Here is a 20,609-nt window from a genome sequence, read left to right on the forward strand (position 1 = left end):
TCCAATTTATACTGGCTTTTCATTATTTGCATTTACTTTGAAAAGCTGACTACATTTGAAAATACACAGATATATTTCTGATTTGTAGGAGAACCCAGTAGGAGAACCTTTTTCAAAAACACTAGTAAAATATCTGGTGTAAGATAACGAGTTTTCGTAAATGTTTATACAGTCAGGTCTTTATTTACGCGGTTTTCATTTACGCGGCCGCGTAAATGAAAACTCCATACAAAAAAAATCATCGTCTTATTTTGCATGATTCGTCGAGAAATGGTGAGACTTTTTTTACGCGTTTTTTTTTTAATTTTGAACTGAGTTTTTTTTTTTACGCGGTACGTATCCTCCGCGTAAAAAAACCTGACTGTAGTTCGTTCTGCTTGCTCGTTTTTGTTCATGAATATGTATAGCACAAACATGATTTCAAAATGTATAGTTATACATGCAATAATGCGTTTTTTTTTAATAAGAGAGATACTAATTTAGATACATTAAATATCAGTTTAGCCACAGTAGTGTCAAATAGTGGGTTTTTGAAGGCTTCAGCTAAACAAAGTTTCAGCCTTTTTTCATAGAAAAAATAAATCACATTTAGGGGGGCGAAAAAGTTTTTCTCAAGCTCCAAGGGGGCGATACCTCCTAAAAGTTTGGGAAACACTGCTCTAGGCTGTCTCACCAAGCTGAAGAGAAGGCAATCAAAGATAAACAAGTTTCACCATAAAGGAACAAACTGTTGTACCGCTTCGGCCACAGAGAGCGAAAGAGCAGTCTCTGCAGCGAGGCAGACGACTGAGCATAACTGTCCTCGTTTACGTTACTGCATGTAAATTTCAAGCGAATATATCTCAAATAATGTAAACAGTACGCATGATTGGCTGACTACTGAGCGGACTGTATCATCTCTCGGTAAATGGCAGTAATTTTGTAGCTTCTGCTATAATTTTCAGTCGATGCTTAACTTACGTGCTGTTTAATTTTCATGATTTCTTTCTGTGTACCTTTTCTATTAACGACCCAAAGAGTAATGCACGATGCTTGGGACTGGGTTCCGAGTCACTGTTTACTACTAATTTCTCAATCTTCGCTGCTCACCACTCACTTCTCACTGCTTCATCTTCCTTATTGTCCATTCCTCACTGCTCACTTCTTACACACTTAAAAATAATTACAGTAATTATTTTCACCGAAACTGTAAACAAACAAGTATTATGGCGAAATCGATAAAATCATACCTAGGTGAAAATCGGAGAAAACTAAGAAATCACCAAATAATGTGAAAATTCTACCGAACAGATCAAAATACCGTTCTACTGTAAAATGCGTTTGACAGTCAAGCAGGTAGCTTTGAGCATCACTTCTTTGGTAAAGAAGTAAGTGTGTTTTCTGATTACAAGGTTTTGAGTTCAATCCCATAGTCGAAATTTTTGTGAACACAGAAACTTTTTGTGTTCCTCTAAAATCACCCCGTAAACTTATGAAAAACTACTGTGCTTTCGATAATATTCATGGTGCATTTGTAAAATTTACCATACGATCAGTGATACTTACAAGTCAAGGGCGTAGCCAGCTTTTCGGTCAAGGGGGCGAGCACCCTTATCAAGTTTATAACTACTAGCTTTTATAACTAAACGCAACACGATAAAGTTTAATAGATTAAAATTATATTCCAAATGCATTCCTACAAGGAATTCATGGATGGATTCCTGAACGAATCCGTGGAGGACCTCCTAAAGGATTTCTGGGAGAAAATTGTAAAAGAATTCCTGTACGACTTCTTGGAGAATTTCCTGGCGCCTGGATACATCTCTCATAAATTATTTCAAAGAATTCCAATACAAATTGCAGGAGAAATTCCTCTAGAAATTCAGAAGTAATTTAAAAAAGTCTTCAGGTAAGTATTCCAGGAGGCATCCCTGGAGAAATTCTTGGGTGCATCCCTGGAGAAGATGATTGAAGGATTCCTGAAATTCCTGAACGAATCCCTGAATATATTTTTGAAGAGATCACGACAAGAATATCTGAAAGAAACAATAGAGACATTCCTGCAGCAATCTCTGGAGGGACTCCTGGAAAAAATACCTGGAGGAGTTCTTGGAGGAATAAATAGAAGAATTCCTGGAGGAATGTCGAGAGGAATCCTCACAAATCCTTGGAGCATTCCCTGGAGGAAGTTTTGGAGAAAATCCATGAGAAACTCTCGGAGGAATTTCTTGAGAGTTTATTGAAGGAATTCCTGGAGGAATTTCTGAAGGAATATCTTGAGGATTTCCTGCATTTTCCTGGAGGAATTACTGGAGGAATCGCTGGAGAATAACTGGATGAATTCCTGGATCAATCACTGAAAGAGCTCCTGGAGGAATCTCTGATTGAATTCCAGATTAATGCTGGGAGAAACCCCTAAGGTATTCCTGGATAAATTGTTAGAGGAATTGCTGGAACAATTACTGTAGAAATTCTTGGCGAAATCCCTGTAGCAATTCCTGGAAGAATCTTTGGAAGAATTATTGCAGAAACCCCTGGAGAAAGTACCGGAGGAACGCCTGTAGGAATTCCTGAAGAGATGTCTAGAAGAATGCCTGAAGGAATTCCTGCAGGAATTTCCGGAGCCATTCCAGAAAAAAATCGCAGGTCGAAACTCTGTAAGAATTACTGGAGGAATCCTTGAAGCAATTACTGGAAGAATCTACAGGAATTCCTGGATGAATTTCTGGAGGAATTCTTTGAGGCATTTCTGTAAGAATACCAGGAAAAAAATCTGAAGGAATTCCTGGAATGATTTTTGAAGGCTTCCTCGAATTCCTCCATGGAAATTCCTTGTGAAATTCCTTGAGGATTTACTGTAGAAATTTCTAAAGGAATTCAATAACGAATTCCTTGAGGAATGCCTGGAGGAATCCCTAGAGAAAATCTAGGAGAAATTCTGCAGGAATGCCTGAATTGTTTGAAGACATTCCCGGAGGAAGTACTAATTTAATCAAAGAAGGAAATTTTGAAATAATCCTGAAGGGGTTTCTGGAGCAATTCATGGAGGAATTTTCGGGGGGGGGGGGGGGTCTCTGGAAGCGTTCCTGAATAAAGTTCTGGAGTAATTCCTGGAGGAATCCCTAATGGAACTTCTGCATGAATCTTTAGAGGATTTCCTGGTAGTTTGTTGAGAAGAATTCCTAGAGCAATTCCTGGAGGAACCCCTGCAAGAACTTCCTTAGGAATTTTCAGAATTCCTAAAGGGAATCCCTACAGGAATTCCCCTAGGAATCTATGGAGGAATCCTAGGAGGAAACCCAGAAGGAATTACTGAAGGAATCCCAAGAGCATTTCCAAAGAAATCCCAGGCAGCATTCTTGGAAAAATCCTAAAGGAATCCTAAGAAGAGATCGTTGACGACGAATCACGGAAGCAATCTCAAGAGGAATTCCAGCATCTTTACAACTTCTGTAGGAATTGCTGGAGGAATTTCTGAAAGAATTTCAGGAGGAATTCCTGCAGGAATCCCAAGAAGAGTTCCTGGAAGAATCCTTGTAGAGATTTAAAAAAATAATTCCTGGAGTTGTACCAGAAACAATCCCAGAAAATTTCTCCAATCGAATCCCTTGAGGCAATTCTGTGAAAATTTTTGGACAAATTCGTGAGGGAACCGCACCGGAAAAAGTGTTGGTGGAAATTCTTGGGAAATCCCAGAAGAGCGTTTGAAAGGAATTCCTGAAAGAATATCTGTAGGAATTCCTGGAAAAAATGTGAAGGATTGCATGTCTACAGTAACTTATGGACGAATTATTGAATCAATCCCTGGATGGACTCCTAAAGGTTATTTTTGTTCAACATTTTGGATGAATTTCTGGATAAAGTTTTGAATAATCCATTATAAATTTTCTGAAAGTTTAACGAAGAAATGTTTTCCAGAAAAACTTCGAATTATTTAAGATGAAATCACAAAATTCTAGTGGAATTCTCGAAGAAATTAATTAAGAAATCATCGAATAATATCTTTGGAGGAATACCTGCAGAAATACCTAAAAGAGTTTGTGGTGAAATTCCTTTGGGAATTCCTGGAGAAAATCCTGAAAGAATAAAAAAAAAGTAAAAGTACTTGTTGGGTACACAATCACTCAAGGGGAGGTTCGTTGCACTTACCTTAAGCTCGAGCCACCGCCAGTCACGCACGTCTAGCTACCAGCGACTCTCAAAGCCACCGACCGCTCGATGATGACAGCTACGCTCCTTGCAGCCGCCAACCAATCGATGCCGACGACCGACGATGGGGGATGCCGACGGCTGCACTCGTTGCAGCCACCGGACACTCGATGCCGACGACCGTGCACACCACGGTTATCGACCACCACTGCCAGGAATCACGCTCGAACCGCCTCTAGCCGTGCACCTCACAGCCACAAGCGATATATTCTTCGTCGAAGGACCACGGCCGGAAAGGCCGAACTCAGAATTCGCTGTCGGTCAGTCGTATCGTCACCGCTCATTCGCCGACGTTGATACCCCAGGAGTGCAGCCGATTTAACAATGGAAAATAATTCCTGAATAACTCCCTGGCACACTCCTGGGTATCGTAATATGCAGTGAACACGACTACCAACAGCACCGCCACCGCAGCTCCACCTCGTCGCAGTAAAATCGATGTCCACCAGTCGTTCCGATCGCGAAAGTGCCGACCGCATAGACGACGCCAAACAGGTTTCAACACGTCACTCGCTTGCACGCCAACCTCGTACGAACGTACGACTCACTGCTGCCGCCGCCGCAGCTCACCACCAGTGGAAACAAAGGGGAGAAAAAACCAACCGATCACACGTTGATCTGGCTAGCCACCACTACACTTTTCGGCTCTCGCAAAGAAAAACAACTTTTTTCGATGTATATACGACGGTGGTTTAATAGAAACTGAATGAAATGTCGTCAATGGGTCCGCTTAAATATCTTAACATTTGGCAGTCGACGCCTGCTGCGCAAGGCTGTTAGCTCCGCCCATTTGGAGGGCACAGCTGCTGGAAAGCGTCTCTCTGTCGTCGTCCAGATGGTATTTATACGGGTAGCAGCACGGCACCCGTATCACAGTTGTTTGCACGCGTTGGGCGCGTACAGTACTGAAAGAACCTCTAAAGATAGTCCAGGCCAAATTCCTGGAGGAATGTACGGTGATGGAATTGCTGAAGGAATCCATGATGAAGCTACTGCAGGAACTTTGAGAAAATTCCTAGAAAAATTCCTTGATCCATCTTTGGGGTGATACACAAATTATGTCTCGCAAAAATCGACCTTTTTGAACCCCCCCTTCCCCCTATGTCACACTTTTTGTATGGGACTTCAATATTTTTGTAATGGTCGTTACGCTCTGCCAAGCACCCCCTTGAAAGCGTGACGTAATTTGTGTACGGCCCCTTTGCAGATGTGTCTGTGAAAATTTCTGAAAAATAGAGGAGAAATTCCGGAGCATTTCTTGAAGTAAGCCCTGAAACAATCACTATCGGAACCCCACAAGACTTCCATGGAAGAGACGTTCACGATGGAGAAATTCCTGGACAGTTCCCTTGAGTAATTCGTGAAAGAAGTCCTGGACAAGTTCCTAAAGGAATTTCGGAAGATGTCCCTGGAAGAGTTCATAAAGAATTCCAGGTTTTTTTATCTCTTAGCATGGAATACTAGCGGAAATCCATTAATTTTGAGCTTCTTCAATCCACAGCAGCATATAATGCTGGAAAGTCCTTCTCTTTCCCTACCGAAACCGGTTCCAGCATATCCAAAACATTTGAAATATTGTTTTTGTATTCCATGAATAAAAATCACAAAATTTCGCCATTGATCCAAGCTTATTAATTGGAAAAAAATATAATCTATCTATCTATCTATCTATATAATATAAAGAGTGTCTGTTTTTTTGTGTGCCTGTCTGTCTGTCTGTCTGACCCTTATGCATTCGGAAACTATTGAACCGATCGGCATGAAAATTTGTATGCAGGGGGTACGGGACCGGGGAAGTTCTTTTTAAGTTTTTTTTCTAATTCTACACTTAGAGCCGGTGAAGGTTCTTAGCATAATGTGAGAAGATCATCCCGCACAAATGGTTTTGCAGGGCAATTTTCTATGAGGCTGTGTGTCAAAAACACAGTAGGCAGTACAACTTCAGAGAATTTTTCAGGAATTCTGAATTATTGATAATTTTGAGTTGGCTCAAATTAAAAAAAAAAATAAGGTGGCCAGGGGAGGACGCAAGAGCCAACTGCCACTCTCTGGCTACGTCCATACTTACAGTCGTTAAAATATACCGAATTTTCTGCGATTTTTACAGTATATTTGTGAAAAGTAAAGAACGCTCCGGTAGTTTTGACAGATGAATTCCTGAGAATACGTTTACTGCATACCGTACGTTCATCTGTTGAGCTTACGTTAAAATTTTACTGTAATATATTATTTTGTTTAAACACTTCTAACTTTTCACTTCTTATTTTTCATTGCTTATTCCTCACTACTTACTTCTGACTCCTCGTTTTTAGTTGATCACTTCTCACACTACTGCTATTCACATCCAATCCTCACTGATCATTCCTCACGTCTCATTGCTTCGCACTTCTCGCGTCTCAATATTCAATATCCACTGCTCACTTATTACAGTTCACTCCTCACTACTCACGCCAAACTCCTCAGTTATCCGTCCACGCTATTCACTTTTCACTCCTCTTTGCGCCACAAACTTCTCACATTTCCTCTATCTATAGTCTACACTGCGCATACTCATCACTCTTTGTTGCTCATTCCTTACTCCTAATAGATCACTTCTCACTCCTCATTCCTCGTTATTTGTGGGACAGCATTTTATGTGTATAAATTAAGCAAATGAGCTGCTTTTGGGAATATAATGAACACCAGATAGCTTATGCTGACAAAATTAAACATGGAACAAATTGACTTGATGATGTTTTCTTAGAGTTTTCGACTATCTGGTTCTTAGGGTATACGTAGAAATGTACCATTCAACAATTATTTGTTTGTCTTTATTCAAACAAGGCTAGTTCATCTGCAACCCACGGCTTTACTTTCCTACCGAAGGAAGAACCCACGTTCATGTGTATGAGTATATTTGTCGGGAGTGGGATTCAATCTCAGGTCCTTGGCGTGATAGTTTTGTGTTTTAACTACCACACCAGGTTTGCTCCAATCCGGGTGGGTCTGAAAGGTGTTTCATGAGCAATTATGGGCATCCCTAGGAGGTTACATATGAAGAGGGTTTATTGGTGTTTGAGAGACGTGTTAGGAGATTCCTGTGCTACGTAGTCTCGTAGCTTAAAGCATCAAAATTGTTTTTAATTCTTCTTATTTTCGTGAACTTTAACTTATGCTAGTTCTTCACACAAAACTTGCAAGATCAGTCAGGGAACCATTAGGGGTGGCTTATTGAACATGAGCGTTCGTATTTTTTTTTTTTTTCTAGCTAAGGGAGTTCTAGAGTCGAGGGTACCACGACTCCACAACTGCTTCATGAAACAGTTATTAAATCACTTCAAACATCTCTGAAACACCCTGGAGAACTCCTTCACTTTTTGAAATAGGGTTACCAGTAACCCTCTGAAACCCCATTTTAAACTCCCTGAATATCATTGAAACTTGGAAAAAAAATGCCCACAAAATACTCTTTTAAAACCATGGAACAGCTCTGAAGCCACCAGAAATGCTCCTGAAACCCTTCGAAACCCTCCAAAACCTCCAGAAACGCGTCAAAATCTCCCTGAAATCCACCAAAATACCTGAAACTCTCTAAAACGCTCCACCGAGACGTCCCCTGAAATCACCTGAAATCTTTCTTTAATGTGCCTCAAACCCTCATAAAACCATCCGAAGATCCTTGAAGCCCTTTTGATATCCCCAAAAAAATCCCACAAACTCACAAAAAAAAAACTTGCTGCAATCCTTATGAAATCCCATGAAATGTCCCTAAACCCTCCCTTGAAACCCATCTAAAAACATTCGAAGTCCCCTTGAAACCTCTTTAAAACTCCACCTGCTTCAAATGAGACCCGATGATTTGTTCTGGGTGTAATTGGAAATGAGAAGTAGGTTTGTATTTTGAAGGCAGCTTATAAGGGGTCGAAGGAGATGTCAGGGAATGAGAATGTCAAAGAAAGTCTAAAGGTTTCGAAGGAGCACGTGGCCAACAAGGGTTAGAATTGCAACAGTGATTTCTGGGGGAAGATTTGAGTGATCCAAGTATCTAATCAAAAGTTTAGATATGTGGTTACTTTATTAACTAAACATCTTGTTAGAGCTTTCTTTTAAGCCTTCTGAGTAGCTTAATCTTTGAGTAATAACGGAACTTGAAAGTTTACATAAGGAAGCTGTATAGCCTTCTTTGCAGCTTCTTATGGAACTTTCTTTAAATTAATGTAAAAAAATGTTCTTTTCAGATTCACCAGATTCACCCGCAGAGTACTTCATTGAAACTGTGGTGTAGTGGCAGAGAATAGGCTCTTATGCATCGATATCGGTTCGAATTTGGTGGGTATCATTTCAATTTTCATCTGCGCTTCAATTAATTGTTTTGATAAATTCAAATTGAACAAATGACAAAAAAATACTTGGCACATCAAGTTACTGAAATGAACTTCCAAGAGCTTGTAAGTTCAAATGTAGTTCCGAGTAGCATCTTAAGCAGCTTCCAAGCCAAAGTCCAAAAATTTAAGATTTTCTATGAAAATTCCCGAGAGAATTCCCTGATTTTTTTCTCCGTGCTTCACTTTTCCATCGTAAAGCGCAGTTTCGAGTTCGAAAGGAATCGCTTCTTGAGTGATTCCTGGCAGAAACTTTCTTCGGTGACTGCCATTTGAACTGTCATTTCTTCGCTACTGCGCAGTAGCGAAGAAAAACCGGTTTCTTGAGCGATTCAGGTAAGGAATTTCCCATGCATCAAGACAGGCTGAGACATTCCTTCTGATCTGCAAACAGCGCTTAAAAAGTTACTAGAAATTTCAAACTTTTTCAGCTTTTGGAAAATCTGCATCTTATTTTAAAAATATTTCTTTGCACTCTGTGCTTTGTATATGAGGTTGAAAATCTGTCATTGTAGTCAAAATATTTCAACCACTTTCCACAGAGCTCCGTTCCACTATGACGCGTGAACATCGCAAAACAGCGGGAAGTTAATTGAATTTTGATCGAAGCAATCGGAAAATACCAACAAATCCCAGTAGGCGCGCGCTTTTTCGACGACGGAAATTCCGCCTCTCATAATGGGACGTACCTACCAAACATATTCTCCATCACCGACAAGAAGGGGTGCTGTGACATTTACTTCCAATGTCAATCCCACAGTTAATCCCGGAATGGGGATAAATGCTTTTTAATTACGGATGGCAATTACTGGCGTAAATATTTCATTCGGGCCATAGTAATGACAACCGTGCCGGGAAGGTGTGTGATTAAAATTTCAACACCGCAAAATCCCAGTTAAAATGAATGAGGGTGGGGAGGAAAGTTTTTCTTCTGCGCTGTCATTCCAGTTTTTAATTGACGTATGAATAACGCATTGTGACATTTTTATCTCAAAGATTACACATGTGTACTTCTTGTTTTTGGGGTCGTTGTTGCTGATTCTCTTTCAAAAGTAGACGTAATAACATGAATTTCTTGGAATTGGTTAAATTCGAAGACCAACTGGTCTAGAAGACTAGAAACTTTTTTTTTCTCCGACGGTATCGCCGCGTGCTGAGATGAGGTATCTTTCAGCTGTCAATAAAGGTGTAAAGAGTGTGCTGTGCCGAGCATAAAGCTTTAATCGCACTAATCAAGAATAGTTTCAGCTTCATCCGTGTGGTGCGCTGCAAACATTGACTCTCAATTCCTAGCAGTGTTGCTAGTCTTCCTGCTGATGAGGTGGTCTTCGTGAAAATGCAACTTGAGACCTTGCCATAGTAACCCAGCATTACAACGTATAACTGCATTGCCAAACCACTTTGTGGTGGTGATTTTCTTGCATCTTCCCAACCCACCTTGGCAGGCAGCAGAGTGATGCAATTCACAGCTTTGGTTCCAACCTCCTAGTGATATTCAAGATACCATCATCCACCAAGAAGTCACCAGAGCAAGTAAATACAGTGCATCGAGAGAAGGAGAAGGCCAGAAGGCATGGTGTAATAAGTGAGCGGTCTGTGAATGCACATTTACGGAATGGCAAACGATAAAAATAACTTTAAAATCTTTCCGCAAATGTTGCTTGCCAACGAGACAGTTGGGTAAGTCGGGACGACCTTCGGGGGGCGCAAGGTGCATTAAAACCACTGGCACTGGCTGTGACTCCGGGGAACTGAGCTGAGAGAGTGGTTCAAAATAACGACAATCACGTAAACGTTGTCTTTCCTTTTGCTATTACCTACGTTTGCCATCCCCTTGCTTGCTTAGTGATCTGTCTGCCAGGGCAAGCCATGGTGACGTCGTAGGGGTGGGCAAGGACTCACCACCGGGCTACTGCGATGAGTGTGTGTGGTGACATAATGACGCTCATTATCACGTTGTCTTTCTGGTTGGCTAAACGATTATGCTTTCTCTCTGGGGGCTATTGTTGTCCAGAGGTGGATTGGAGGCGGAATTGTTTCAGTTAATGAAATTATATTTCTTCAGGGATGTTTGTAAATAACTGTTTGACAATCGTGCGAACCGTGCGCAAAATTGTTTGTTTGGTATGTGTTTGTTTTCGCACGAATTGTTTCCAATAGATCATTACTCATGTCGTTGTCTTTGATTGTGGTGTGTCAAGCAAACAAGATAAATTACTGGTTGAAAGTAAGACGATTATGAGTACAGACTAGAGTGAGCATTGATGAGGCAGAACTGAATCAACAGTAAGTAGAAACTGAGTAGAGCAGAGCAAAAGCAGTGCCAAAAGCAGAGCCAAAAGCAGAGCAAAAGCAGAGCAAAAGCAGGAGCAAAAGCAGGAGCAAAAGCAGGAGCAAAAGCAGGAGCAAAAGCAAGAGCAAAAGCAGGAGAAAAAGCAGGAGTAAACGCAGGAGCAAAAGCAGGAGCAAAAACAGAGCAAAAGCAGAGTAAATGATGAGCAAAAGCAGATCAAAAGCAGAGCCAAAAGCAGGAGCAAAAGCAGAGCAAAAGCATAGCAAAAGCAGAGTAAATGATGAGCAAAAGCAGATCAAAAGCAGAGCCAAAAGCAGGAGCAAAGGCTGGAGCAAAAGCAAGAACAAAAGCAGGAGCAAAAGCAGTAGCTAAAGCAGAGCCAAAAGCAGAGCAAAAGAAGAGCAAATGCAGAGCAAAAGCAGAACATCCAAAGAGCAAATGCAAAGCAAAAGTTGGGCAAAAGCAGAGCAAAAGCAGAGCAAAACATATCACTAATTCTCCTCTGAAAAAAACCTTTACAAACGTGTTGCTCATGCAAACAAACATTCGTAGCTCATAAATGTTCCGCTTATTCCCGTTTTAACCACACCACTATCAAGCTTCAACAGAATGCAAAACCACTGAAACGCGAGAAAAGTGCCATCTAAAAGATAATCACCATCATAAAACTTTATCCAGCAAACAATTTTCTGAATGCACTCCGCTCAGCTACTGGACTAACAACATACCACCGCTGCTGGCTCTGTTGGTTGGACCACCAGGAGCGCTTTGGACACTCATCGCTCGGAAATACCATCGTACACGGGCTCATCTCATCATCGCGTTTATCATATTTATCAACAAGCGTTGAGCCAGTTGAACGGTGGATGACAAACCATCGCCGCCGTCGTTGCCGTGGCAACGATAATCCCAGCCAACTATGCTGATAGATGCGATTCACGCAGTTGGCAGAGGCATCATAGTAGGCCATCAACGTCGCCGCCATTATCTAAATTTGAATAGTGCAATCGGAGTTCTATTTTGATAGTGTCCGATATGGTTAAAAATGTTGATACACTTATAACACAACTTGCTTCCATTCTATTCTAGAGAGAATGGTTTGAATTTAACTGATGAACAAGCTTAAACTTTTGTTTGTTTGTATTAACGTGTATTTTAACTTAAATGCTAATTCTACACTTCAGCTAATTCATGTTTAAATATTATAATCTTGTCGAAACAGACTGTGCTATGTGTAAGTACGTCAACTCGACCAGCTCCTTTGATTCAAACATCAACATCCCTTTTGGGAGTGACATGCTTCGAAATTAGCAAACCACATGCAGTCATAAAGTGCTTTGAACTTTTTGTTATAAATTCAATCCAATTTTCAAGCATCTCTGCGGGGTAGGTACTGCCAGAATCACAGCTGGATACGAACAAAATGAGGGCAATCCGTCTAGACTGGTGACGGAGAACGAGTCCTCAGTACTGATGATGTCAGCTAAAGAGACGATGACGACAACTTTGTGTTTGACTTTTCGACAAACCAGTAGTACTACTATGCTACAGCTCAATGCTCATTGTCCCGTCGCCGTCAACTGGCAGAGTTATCCTCCGATGATGTTGCTGCTTTTCCGAAATACCGGTCAGAAACTTATGCTAATTCCAATGTCGATGCTAGCTTTCTTCTTCTGCAAGTTTGCTGTTTGATGAAGAATGGATTGCGGGATAATTCTGTGCAAGTTGCGGTAAAGTTTTCTCGAAATTGTTGGCAAGAATGCATGAACTTCTTTGAAGATATAGTTTTTGAAGAAGATTAAGAAGCAGATTCATCTTATTAGTGTGATGATACACTAAGCTAACATGGAAGATTTGTCAATTATAGAAGAATATAAAAGAGAATTGTAAAGATAAAACAAAAACAGATAAAAAAAGATTTTTAGAAGAAGATAAAAAAGAAAAGATAGAAAGCAAAAAAAAGATAATAGTTGAAAAATACAATCAATTTAAGGAAAAAATGTACACAATAGAGAATGTTAAGGAATCTTAACAAACACGTATGATTATCATCATGTATTTCTGGTAAAACTGACGCAAAGTCTTAAACTCCAAATGCAACTTCATCCCCTTCATTACATGTATTACATATTATTGGATACTTATTCTAATACACTATCACACATTACCATCCGTCCTGCAGTTCCACCCTCAGGCACTCGATTCCATTGATCCGCTCCTAAATACATAATCGGAGACTACATGAGCATCGACACCCTCGCCTCCCGACTCCGCACCCTAATCGAAACGTTCGATTTCATGTGATTGCGATATCGCCCGCCACACCCATGTGCCGAGCACACATTTTCAGCCAAACATGCATTCTGATCCCCCTCAAAATTTGCCCATTAATATTCATGAGCAAACACTTCCAGCTGAATGGAGATTATCGGCTGTTTTGCTTCTCTTGCAACATTTTTGCTCTATCTCTAGAGACTAGAGGGATTGGCTGCTTTAAAGTTATTGTTCTACTGGCGAATCTTCTGAGCTGTTGTAGGTTGGTTGGTGCCCGTAGGCAAGTTTGCTCGTGTATCTGTATTATCCAGATGTATGAGCTTGTATCGATCAATGATGATACATATTTGTTTCCAAGCACGATTAGTTGTTTTGTATACGAAAACTTCTCTATAGGCCTTGTTTTTTGTAGGATAGACGCGAAAATATAAACAGTATTCGTTATTTTCCTCAACTTTGAAATTAATATACGGGAACTTACGTATTTCCGGTTGTTTTGTTCTCTTCGCCATGAAGAGTTTAAAGTTCTGTTGAATCTGCTTTAGCTCTGCTTTTGTTCTGTTTTGCTCCTGCTTTTGCTCTGATTTTGCTCCTGCTTTTGCTCCTGCTTTTGCTCCTGCTTTTGCTCCTGCTTTTGCTCCTGCTTTTGCTCCTGATTTTGCTCCTGCTTTTGCTCCTGCTTTTGCTCCTGCTTTTGCTCCTGCTTTTGCTCCTGCTTTTGCTCCTGCTTTTGCTCCTGCTTTTGCTCCTGCTTTTGCTCCTGCTTTTGCTCCTGCTTTTGCTCCTGCTTTTGCTCCTGCTTTTGCTCCTGCTTTTGCTCCTGCTTTTGCTCCTGCTTTTGCTCCTGCTTTTGCTCCTGCTTTTGCTCCTGCTTTTGCTCCTGCTTTTGCTCCTGCTTTTGCTCCTGCTTTTGCTCCTGCTTTTGCTCCTGCTTTTGCTCCTGCTTTTGCTCCTGCTTTTGCTCCTGCTTTTGCTCCTGCTTTTGCTCCTGCTTTTGCTCCTGCTTTTGCTCCTGCTTTTGCTCCTGCTTTTGCTCCTGCTTTTGCTCCTGCTTTTGCTCCTGCTTTTGCTCCTGCTTTTGCTCCTGCTTTTGCTCCTGCTTTTGCTCCTGCTTTTGCTCCTGCTTTTGCTCCTGCTTTTGCTCCTGCTTTTGCTCCTGCTTTTGCTCCTGCTTTTGCTCCTGCTTTTGCTCCTGCTTTTGCTCCTGCTTTTGCTCCTGTTTTTGCTCCTGTTTTTGCTCCTGCTTTTGCTCCTGCTTTTGCTCCTGCTTTTGCTCCTGCTTTTGCTCCTGCTTTTGCTCCTGCTTTTGCTCCTGCTTTTGCTCCTGCTTTTGCTCCTGCTTTTGCTCCTGCTTTTGCTCCTGCTTTTGCTCCTGCTTTTGCTCCTGCTTTTGCTCCTGCTTTTGCTCCTGCTTTTGCTCCTGCTTTTGCTCCTGCTTTTGCTCCTGCTTTGCTCCTGCTTTTGCTCCTGCTTTTGCTCCTGCTTTTGCTCCTGCTTTTGCTCCTGCTTTTGCTCCTGCTTTTGCTCCTGCTTTTGCTCTGTCTTTTGCTCTGTCTTTTGCTCTGCCTTTTGCTCTGCCTTTTGCTCTGCCTTTTGCTCTGCCTTTTGCTCTGCCTTTTGCTCTGTCTTTTGCTCTGCCTTTTGCTCTGCCTTTTGCTCTGCCTTTTGCTCTGCCTTTTGCTCTGCCTTTTGCTCTGCCTTTTGCTCTGCCTTTTGCTCTGCCTTTTGCTCTGCCTTTGCTCTGCCTTTTGCTCTGCTTTGGCTCTGCTTTTGCTCTGCTTTTGCTCTGCTTTTGCTCTGCTTTTGCTCTGCTTTTGCTCTGCTTTTGCTCTGCTTTTGCTCTGCTTTTGCTCTGCTTTTGCTCTGCTTTTACTCTGCTTTTGCTCTGCTTTTGCTCTGCTTTTGCTCTGCTTTTGCTCTGCTTTTGCTCTGCTTTTGCTCCTGCTTTTGCTCTGCTTTTGCTCTGCTTTTGCTCTGCTTTTGCTCTGCTTTTGCTCTGCTTTTGCTCTGCTTTTGCTCCTGCTTTTGCTCCTGCTTTTGCTCCTGCTTTTGCTCCTGCTTTTGCTCCTGCTTTTGCTCCTGCTTTTGCTCCTGCTTTTGCTCCTGCTTTTGCTCCTGCTTTTGCTCCTGCTTTTGCTCCTGCTTTTGCTCCTGCTTTTGCTCCTGCTTTTGCTCCTGCTTTTGCTCCTGCTTTTGCTCCTGCTTTTGCTCCTGCTTTTGCTCCTGCTTTTGCTCCTGCTTTTGCTCCTGCTTTTGCTCCTGCTTTTGCTCCTGCTTTTGCTCCTGCTTTTGCTCCTGCTTTTGCTCCTGCTTTTGCTCCTGCTTTTGCTCCTGCTTTTGCTCCTGCTTTTGCTCCTGCTTTTGCTCTGCTTTTACTCTGCTTTTGCTCTGCTTTTGCTCTGCTTTTGATCCTGCTTTTGCTCCTGCTTTTGCTCCTGCTTTTGCTCCTGCTTTTGCTCCTGCTTTTGCTCCTGCTTTTGCTCCTGCTTTTGCTCCTGCTTTTGCTCCTGCTTTTGCTCCTGCTTTTGCTCCTGCTTTTGCTCCTGCTTTTGCTCCTGCTTTTGCTCCTGCTTTTGCTCCTGCTTTTGCTCCTGCTTTTGCTCCTGCTTTTGCTCCTGCTTTTGCTCCTGCTTTTGCTCCTGCTTTTGCTCCTGCTTTTGCTCCTGCTTTTGCTCCTGCTTTTGCTCCTGCTTTTGCTCCTGCTTTTGCTCCTGCTTTTGCTCCTGCTTTTGCTCCTGCTTTTGCTCCTGATTTTGCTCCTGTTTTTGCTCCTGCTTTTGCTCCTGCTTTTGCTCCTGCTTTTGCTCTTGCTTTTGCTCCTGCTTTTGCTCCTGCTTTTGCTCCTGCGTTTGCTCTTGCTTTTGCTCCTGCTTTTGCTCCTGCTTTTGCTCCTGCGTTTGCTCTTGCTTTTGCTCCTGCTTTTGCTCCTGCTTTTGCTCCTGCTTTTGCTCCTGCTTTTGCTCCTGCTTTTGCTCCTGCGTTTGCTCTTGCTTTTGCTCCTGCTTTTGCTCCTGCTTTTTCTCCTGCTTTTGCTCCTGCTTTTGCTCCTGCTTTTGCTCCTGCTTTTGCTCCTGCTTTTGCTTCTGCTTTTGCTCCTGCTTTTGCTCCTGCTTTTGCTCCTGCTTTTGCTCCTGCTTTTGCTCCTGCTTTTGCTCCTGCTTTTGCTCCTGCTTTTGCTCCTGCTTTCGCCTTGCTTTTGCTCTACTATTGCTCTGCTTTTGCTCTGATTTTGCTCTGCTTTTGCTCCTGCTTTTGCTCCTGCTTTTGCTCTGCTTTTGCTCTGCTTTTGCTCTGCTTTTGCTCTGCTTTTGCTCTGCTTTTGCTCTGCTTTTGCTCTGCTTTTGCTCTGCTTTTGCTCTGCTTTTGCTCTGCTTTTGCTCTGCTTTTGATTTGCTTTTGTTCTGCTTTTGCTCCTGCTTTTGCTCCTGCTTTTGCTCCTGCTTTTGATCCTGCTTTTGGATCTACTTTGGGCTCTGCTTTTGCTCCTGCTTTTGCTCCTGATTTTGCTCCTGCTTTTGCTTCTGCTTTTGCTCTACTTTTGCTCTGATTTTGCTCTGCTTTTGCTCTGCTTTTGCTCTGCTTTTGATTTGCTTTTGTTCTGCTTTTGTTCTGCTTTTGCTCCTGCTTTTGCTCCTGCTTTTGCTCCTGCTTTTGCTCCTGCTTTTGCTCCTGCTTTTGCTCCTGCTTTTGCTCCTGCTTTTGCTTCTGCTTTTGCTCCTGCTTTTGCTCCTGCTTTTGCTCCTGCTTTTGCTCCTGCTTTTGCTCCTGCTTTTGCTCCTGCTTTTGCTCTGCTTTTGCTCCTGCTTTTGCTCCTGCTTTTGCTCCTGCTTTTGCTCCTGCTTTTGCTCCTGCTTTTGCTCCTGCTTTTGCTCCTGCTTTTGCTCCTGCTTTTGCTCCTGCTTTTGCTCCTGCTTTTGCTCCTGCTTTTGCTCCTGCTTTTGCTCCTGCTTTTGCTCCTGCTTTTGCTCCTGCTTTTGCTCCTGCTTTTGCTCCTGCTTTTGCTCCTGCTTTTGCTCCTGCTTTTGCTCCTGCTTTTGCTCCTGCTTTTGCTCCTGCTTTTGCTCCTGCTTTTGCTCCTGCTTTTGCTCCTGCTTTTGCTCCTGCTTTTGCTCCTGCTTTTGCTCCTGCTTTTGCTCCTGCTTTTGCTCCTGCTTTTGCTCCTGCTTTTGCTCCTGCTTTTGCTCCTGCTTTTGCTCCTGCTTTTGCTCCTGCTTTTGCTCCTGCTTTTGCTCCTGCTTTTGCTCCTGCTTTTGCTCCTGCTTTTGCTCCTGCTTTTGCTCCTGCTTTTGCTCCTGCTTTTGCTCCTGCTTTTGCTCCTGCTTTTGCTCCTGCTTTTGCTCCTGCTTTTGCTCCTGCTTTTGCTCCTGCTTTTGCTCCTGCTTTTGCTCCTGCTTTTGCTCTGCTTTTGCTCTGCTTTTGCTCTGCTTTTGCTCTGCTCTTGATATGCTTATGATATGCTTTTGCTCTGCTTTTGTTCTGCGCTTGATCGGTTTCCCTTCCTTTGCTTTCTCTGTTTTTGCGCTGCTTTTGTCCCACTTTTGTTCTCCTTTTATTCTCATGTACTATTCACTTTTGCCTCGCTCTTGTTCACTTTTTGATCTTATTTTACTCAGTTTTCTTCTGGTTTTGCTTTATTTTTGCTCTGCTTTTGTTCTGTTTTGCTTTTCTTTGTATCTGTTTTTATCAGACTTTGCTTCGATTTTTTTGTGTTTCGCCTTCACTCCGATTTTTCTCTGCTCTTGCTCTGTTTATTTATTATGATTGTTTCTGCTTAGGCTCTGATTAGACCCCCTATGCAAACTTTTTGTATGCACTTTGAACTTCCGTAGAGATGAAATTTTTATGTTAGGGCGTTTCAGGAGGTTTGAGAGTGATTTCAATAAGCTTCGTAGGCTCTGCGTTGAGTTTCACGAGAGTGTCAGGGGGTATCATGGAGGTTTCAAGTTCTTTTAAAGTGTTTTAGGAGTTTTAATGCGTTTCGTGAGATTTCAAAAGGTTTTTTGTGTTTTTTGCAGTCGCTCAATTGTGCTTCACGATGGTTTCAAAGGGGTTTTAGGTGCAATCCAAGGCGTTTCAGGAGGTTTAATAGGGCTTCATTGTCTATTAAGTAAGTTTCCCGGGGGTTTAAAAGGGGTGTTCGAGGCGTTTCAAAACATTTAAAGGCGGATCAGGATGTCTCAGGGCATTTCAAGAAGTTTCCAAGGAGACAGGGTCTATACGGTCTCTTAGGTAGGCTTAACAGGGAAGGCGTTTCAAGGCGTAGTTGGGTGTTTCAGTGGAATAGTGGTAAGTTCCATAAATATGGGGTTCAGGGGGGTTTCAGGCTTTCAGAAGAGCTACAAGCGGTTTAAGTGAGGTTTCAAAGGCTTTAAAGGCTATTCATAGGCTTTCAGGAGATCTTCGACGGTATTTCAGGGGTGATTTCGAGGTCTTTAAAGGCGTTTCAGAAGGTTCAGAGGCCTTTCCCAACGTTTCAGGCGGTTTCATGGGGGCTTCAAGACGATGCAGATGAATAAGGTTTGTAGATCCGATGACTTTTGCTAAAGGGAGTTCTTGGAGATTTTCAAACAACCATTAGACTCATCACTTGCTATGTTCCATTGAGCTGTGGACATTCTTTGTTGACTGCAGCAACAGATTCTTCATTACACCAACAAAGCTAGCCATGAGAATGTTTGACACTTCTCAGGGCATTTTGACAGACCACACACATTCTGGAAAAAGACGGATAACTTATTCTACTTTATCGATCTTGTTGCCATTCTTTTCATGCACATGTTACATCTGTCAAAATGACCTGAGAATTGTCAGTCATTTTGAGGTTAGGTTCGTTGGTGTAATAAAGAATTCAGGATGGTTCATGTCTGATGTGTCCGGTAACTTCCGCAATGGAAATGCTTGTCTTGTAGTTCTTGAGTAGTAGTTGCTTTATTGGAAGCCTAACTTAGAATGAATCAACCAGTGCAGATTCCTCTGCTTATATAGTGGAGCAAAGGCTGCTACGATGATCAATTCGTGTTTAGGGTATTATTCTGTTGACGTGTAAATTCATTGATTGCTGTGATTCAACAATGCCTAACGACACTCACTCTTACCCTTACTCCAAATAACAATCCCCATCCATCAAAACAGAATCGAAACACGCAAAAAATAATACTCGATCAAGACAATTGTCATAACATCCAAGAATAGCGACACTTACGGAGAAAAACAAAGCCCTGACTGCTTATAGTCTATTTTACGAAACGACAACAGTGTTGATATTGATATTAACACTCACGGGCTTGGGCGCAACCTCCTGTCAAATTTTCATTTATGAAATGAGCGATCAGCTGATCCGAAACGTCTCGTAAAATGGCTCATTTTCTTATTTGTATACGCCTCACATTTCCATTATTCGGCCTGCTATGTGTATTTGTTGCGCCATGTTGTACAACTTTAGCGATTGACCTTCATTCGAGCCCATTCTGGGATAGCTGTGAGTGACATAATTCTGCATTGGAGCGACTGGTGTCGTGCGTTGCGATGTTCACGAGATTTACAAAGAAAGAGCGTAGTGGGAGTTCGTATTGCATCAATGCTTTCGTCGTGTTAATGGAGAAAGTAGGAAAATGCATTCTTCAAGCAACACAAAAGTCACGGCAGCATAAGTTTTTGTTGCAGAAAAGTCACAATGACTTACTTTCAGCATTGTGTAAGAGCGGTTGCGGATGCTCCCCGAAAACTGGACGATGAAACCCTGGAAATAATTCTGGTGGAAGCCAAGTTTATCATTAATTCCAGGCCTCCTACGGAGAGCGACGAGTTCTGGCGTAGGGGAGTAAAGGAGTCGCACCAGTCTTCAATCGACTGACCATTGGCTTGCGAAAACACGGGATCTGAAAGTTGATGATCTGTTGCTTGTGATTAATGGAACGGTACGTCATCTGTGGAATTGCGGACGTGTAGAAAAGTAGTATTCCAGAGACCCTCGGTAAAGCTAGCTCTACCAGACATCTGAGAGCGATGAACCTGTCTATCATGATGGTGGCTACATAGAGGAACCCTATGGTGCCATATAGGTGCACGTGCTTCTAAGATTTTGGAAAAATCATCCATACACGAGCAATTCGGTTAATAAACACAGGATGTTGTTGAAAAATATTACCAAATGCTCATAGTCCAAGTAACAATGAATGCTGAACAGTGAGGGTATTAGCTGAACATTGGCTGGTAAATGGTAGCAGTGGCTGAGCACAATGACAGCTGAATATTGGTCTGAAGTATGGCTTCTTCAATCTATTTAATCAGCAATACATAGATAGCTGAATATCAAATTGAATAGAATATTATTCCTCCCTGTAACCACCTTTGAAACGTGTAGAGTGAGGTGGGGCAAAAGTTCGACCTTAGTTGAAAATTCAACCTAGTTCAAAAAATCGAAGCAGATAAAAATAAATAAATAGCGTGCGGTGATTCTACCATTCATGAGCTAAAATATTGCTGAACAAAGT

General features: G+C 42.1%; 1 protein-coding gene across 1 annotated transcript; it reads right to left on the bottom strand.

The window, feature by feature from the left end:
* Positions 1-14,867: 14,867 nt before the first annotated feature.
* LOC134288011 (putative uncharacterized protein DDB_G0271606) lies at positions 14,868-19,807 on the bottom strand. Its single transcript, XM_062851548.1, has 3 exons — positions 19,799-19,807; positions 15,747-16,328; positions 14,868-15,261 (listed from the first exon to the last, which is right to left on the bottom strand). The coding sequence occupies exons 1-3, from the start codon at positions 19,805-19,807 to the stop codon at positions 14,986-14,988; spliced, it is 867 nt and encodes a 288-aa protein (XP_062707532.1). The 3' UTR covers positions 14,868-14,985.
* Between the last annotated feature and the right edge of the window lie 802 nt (positions 19,808-20,609).

Source organism: Aedes albopictus, chromosome 1 (genome assembly GCF_035046485.1).
Source record: "Aedes albopictus strain Foshan chromosome 1, AalbF5, whole genome shotgun sequence".
Lineage (NCBI taxonomy): Eukaryota > Metazoa > Arthropoda > Insecta > Diptera > Culicidae > Aedes > Aedes albopictus.

Coding starts and splice junctions, on each gene's coding strand:
- LOC134288011 (XM_062851548.1), bottom strand. Junction 15,262..15,746: donor AGCAAAAGCAGGAGCAAAAG/CAGGAGCAAAAG, acceptor AAGCAGGAGCAA/AAGCAGGAGCAAAAGCAGGA.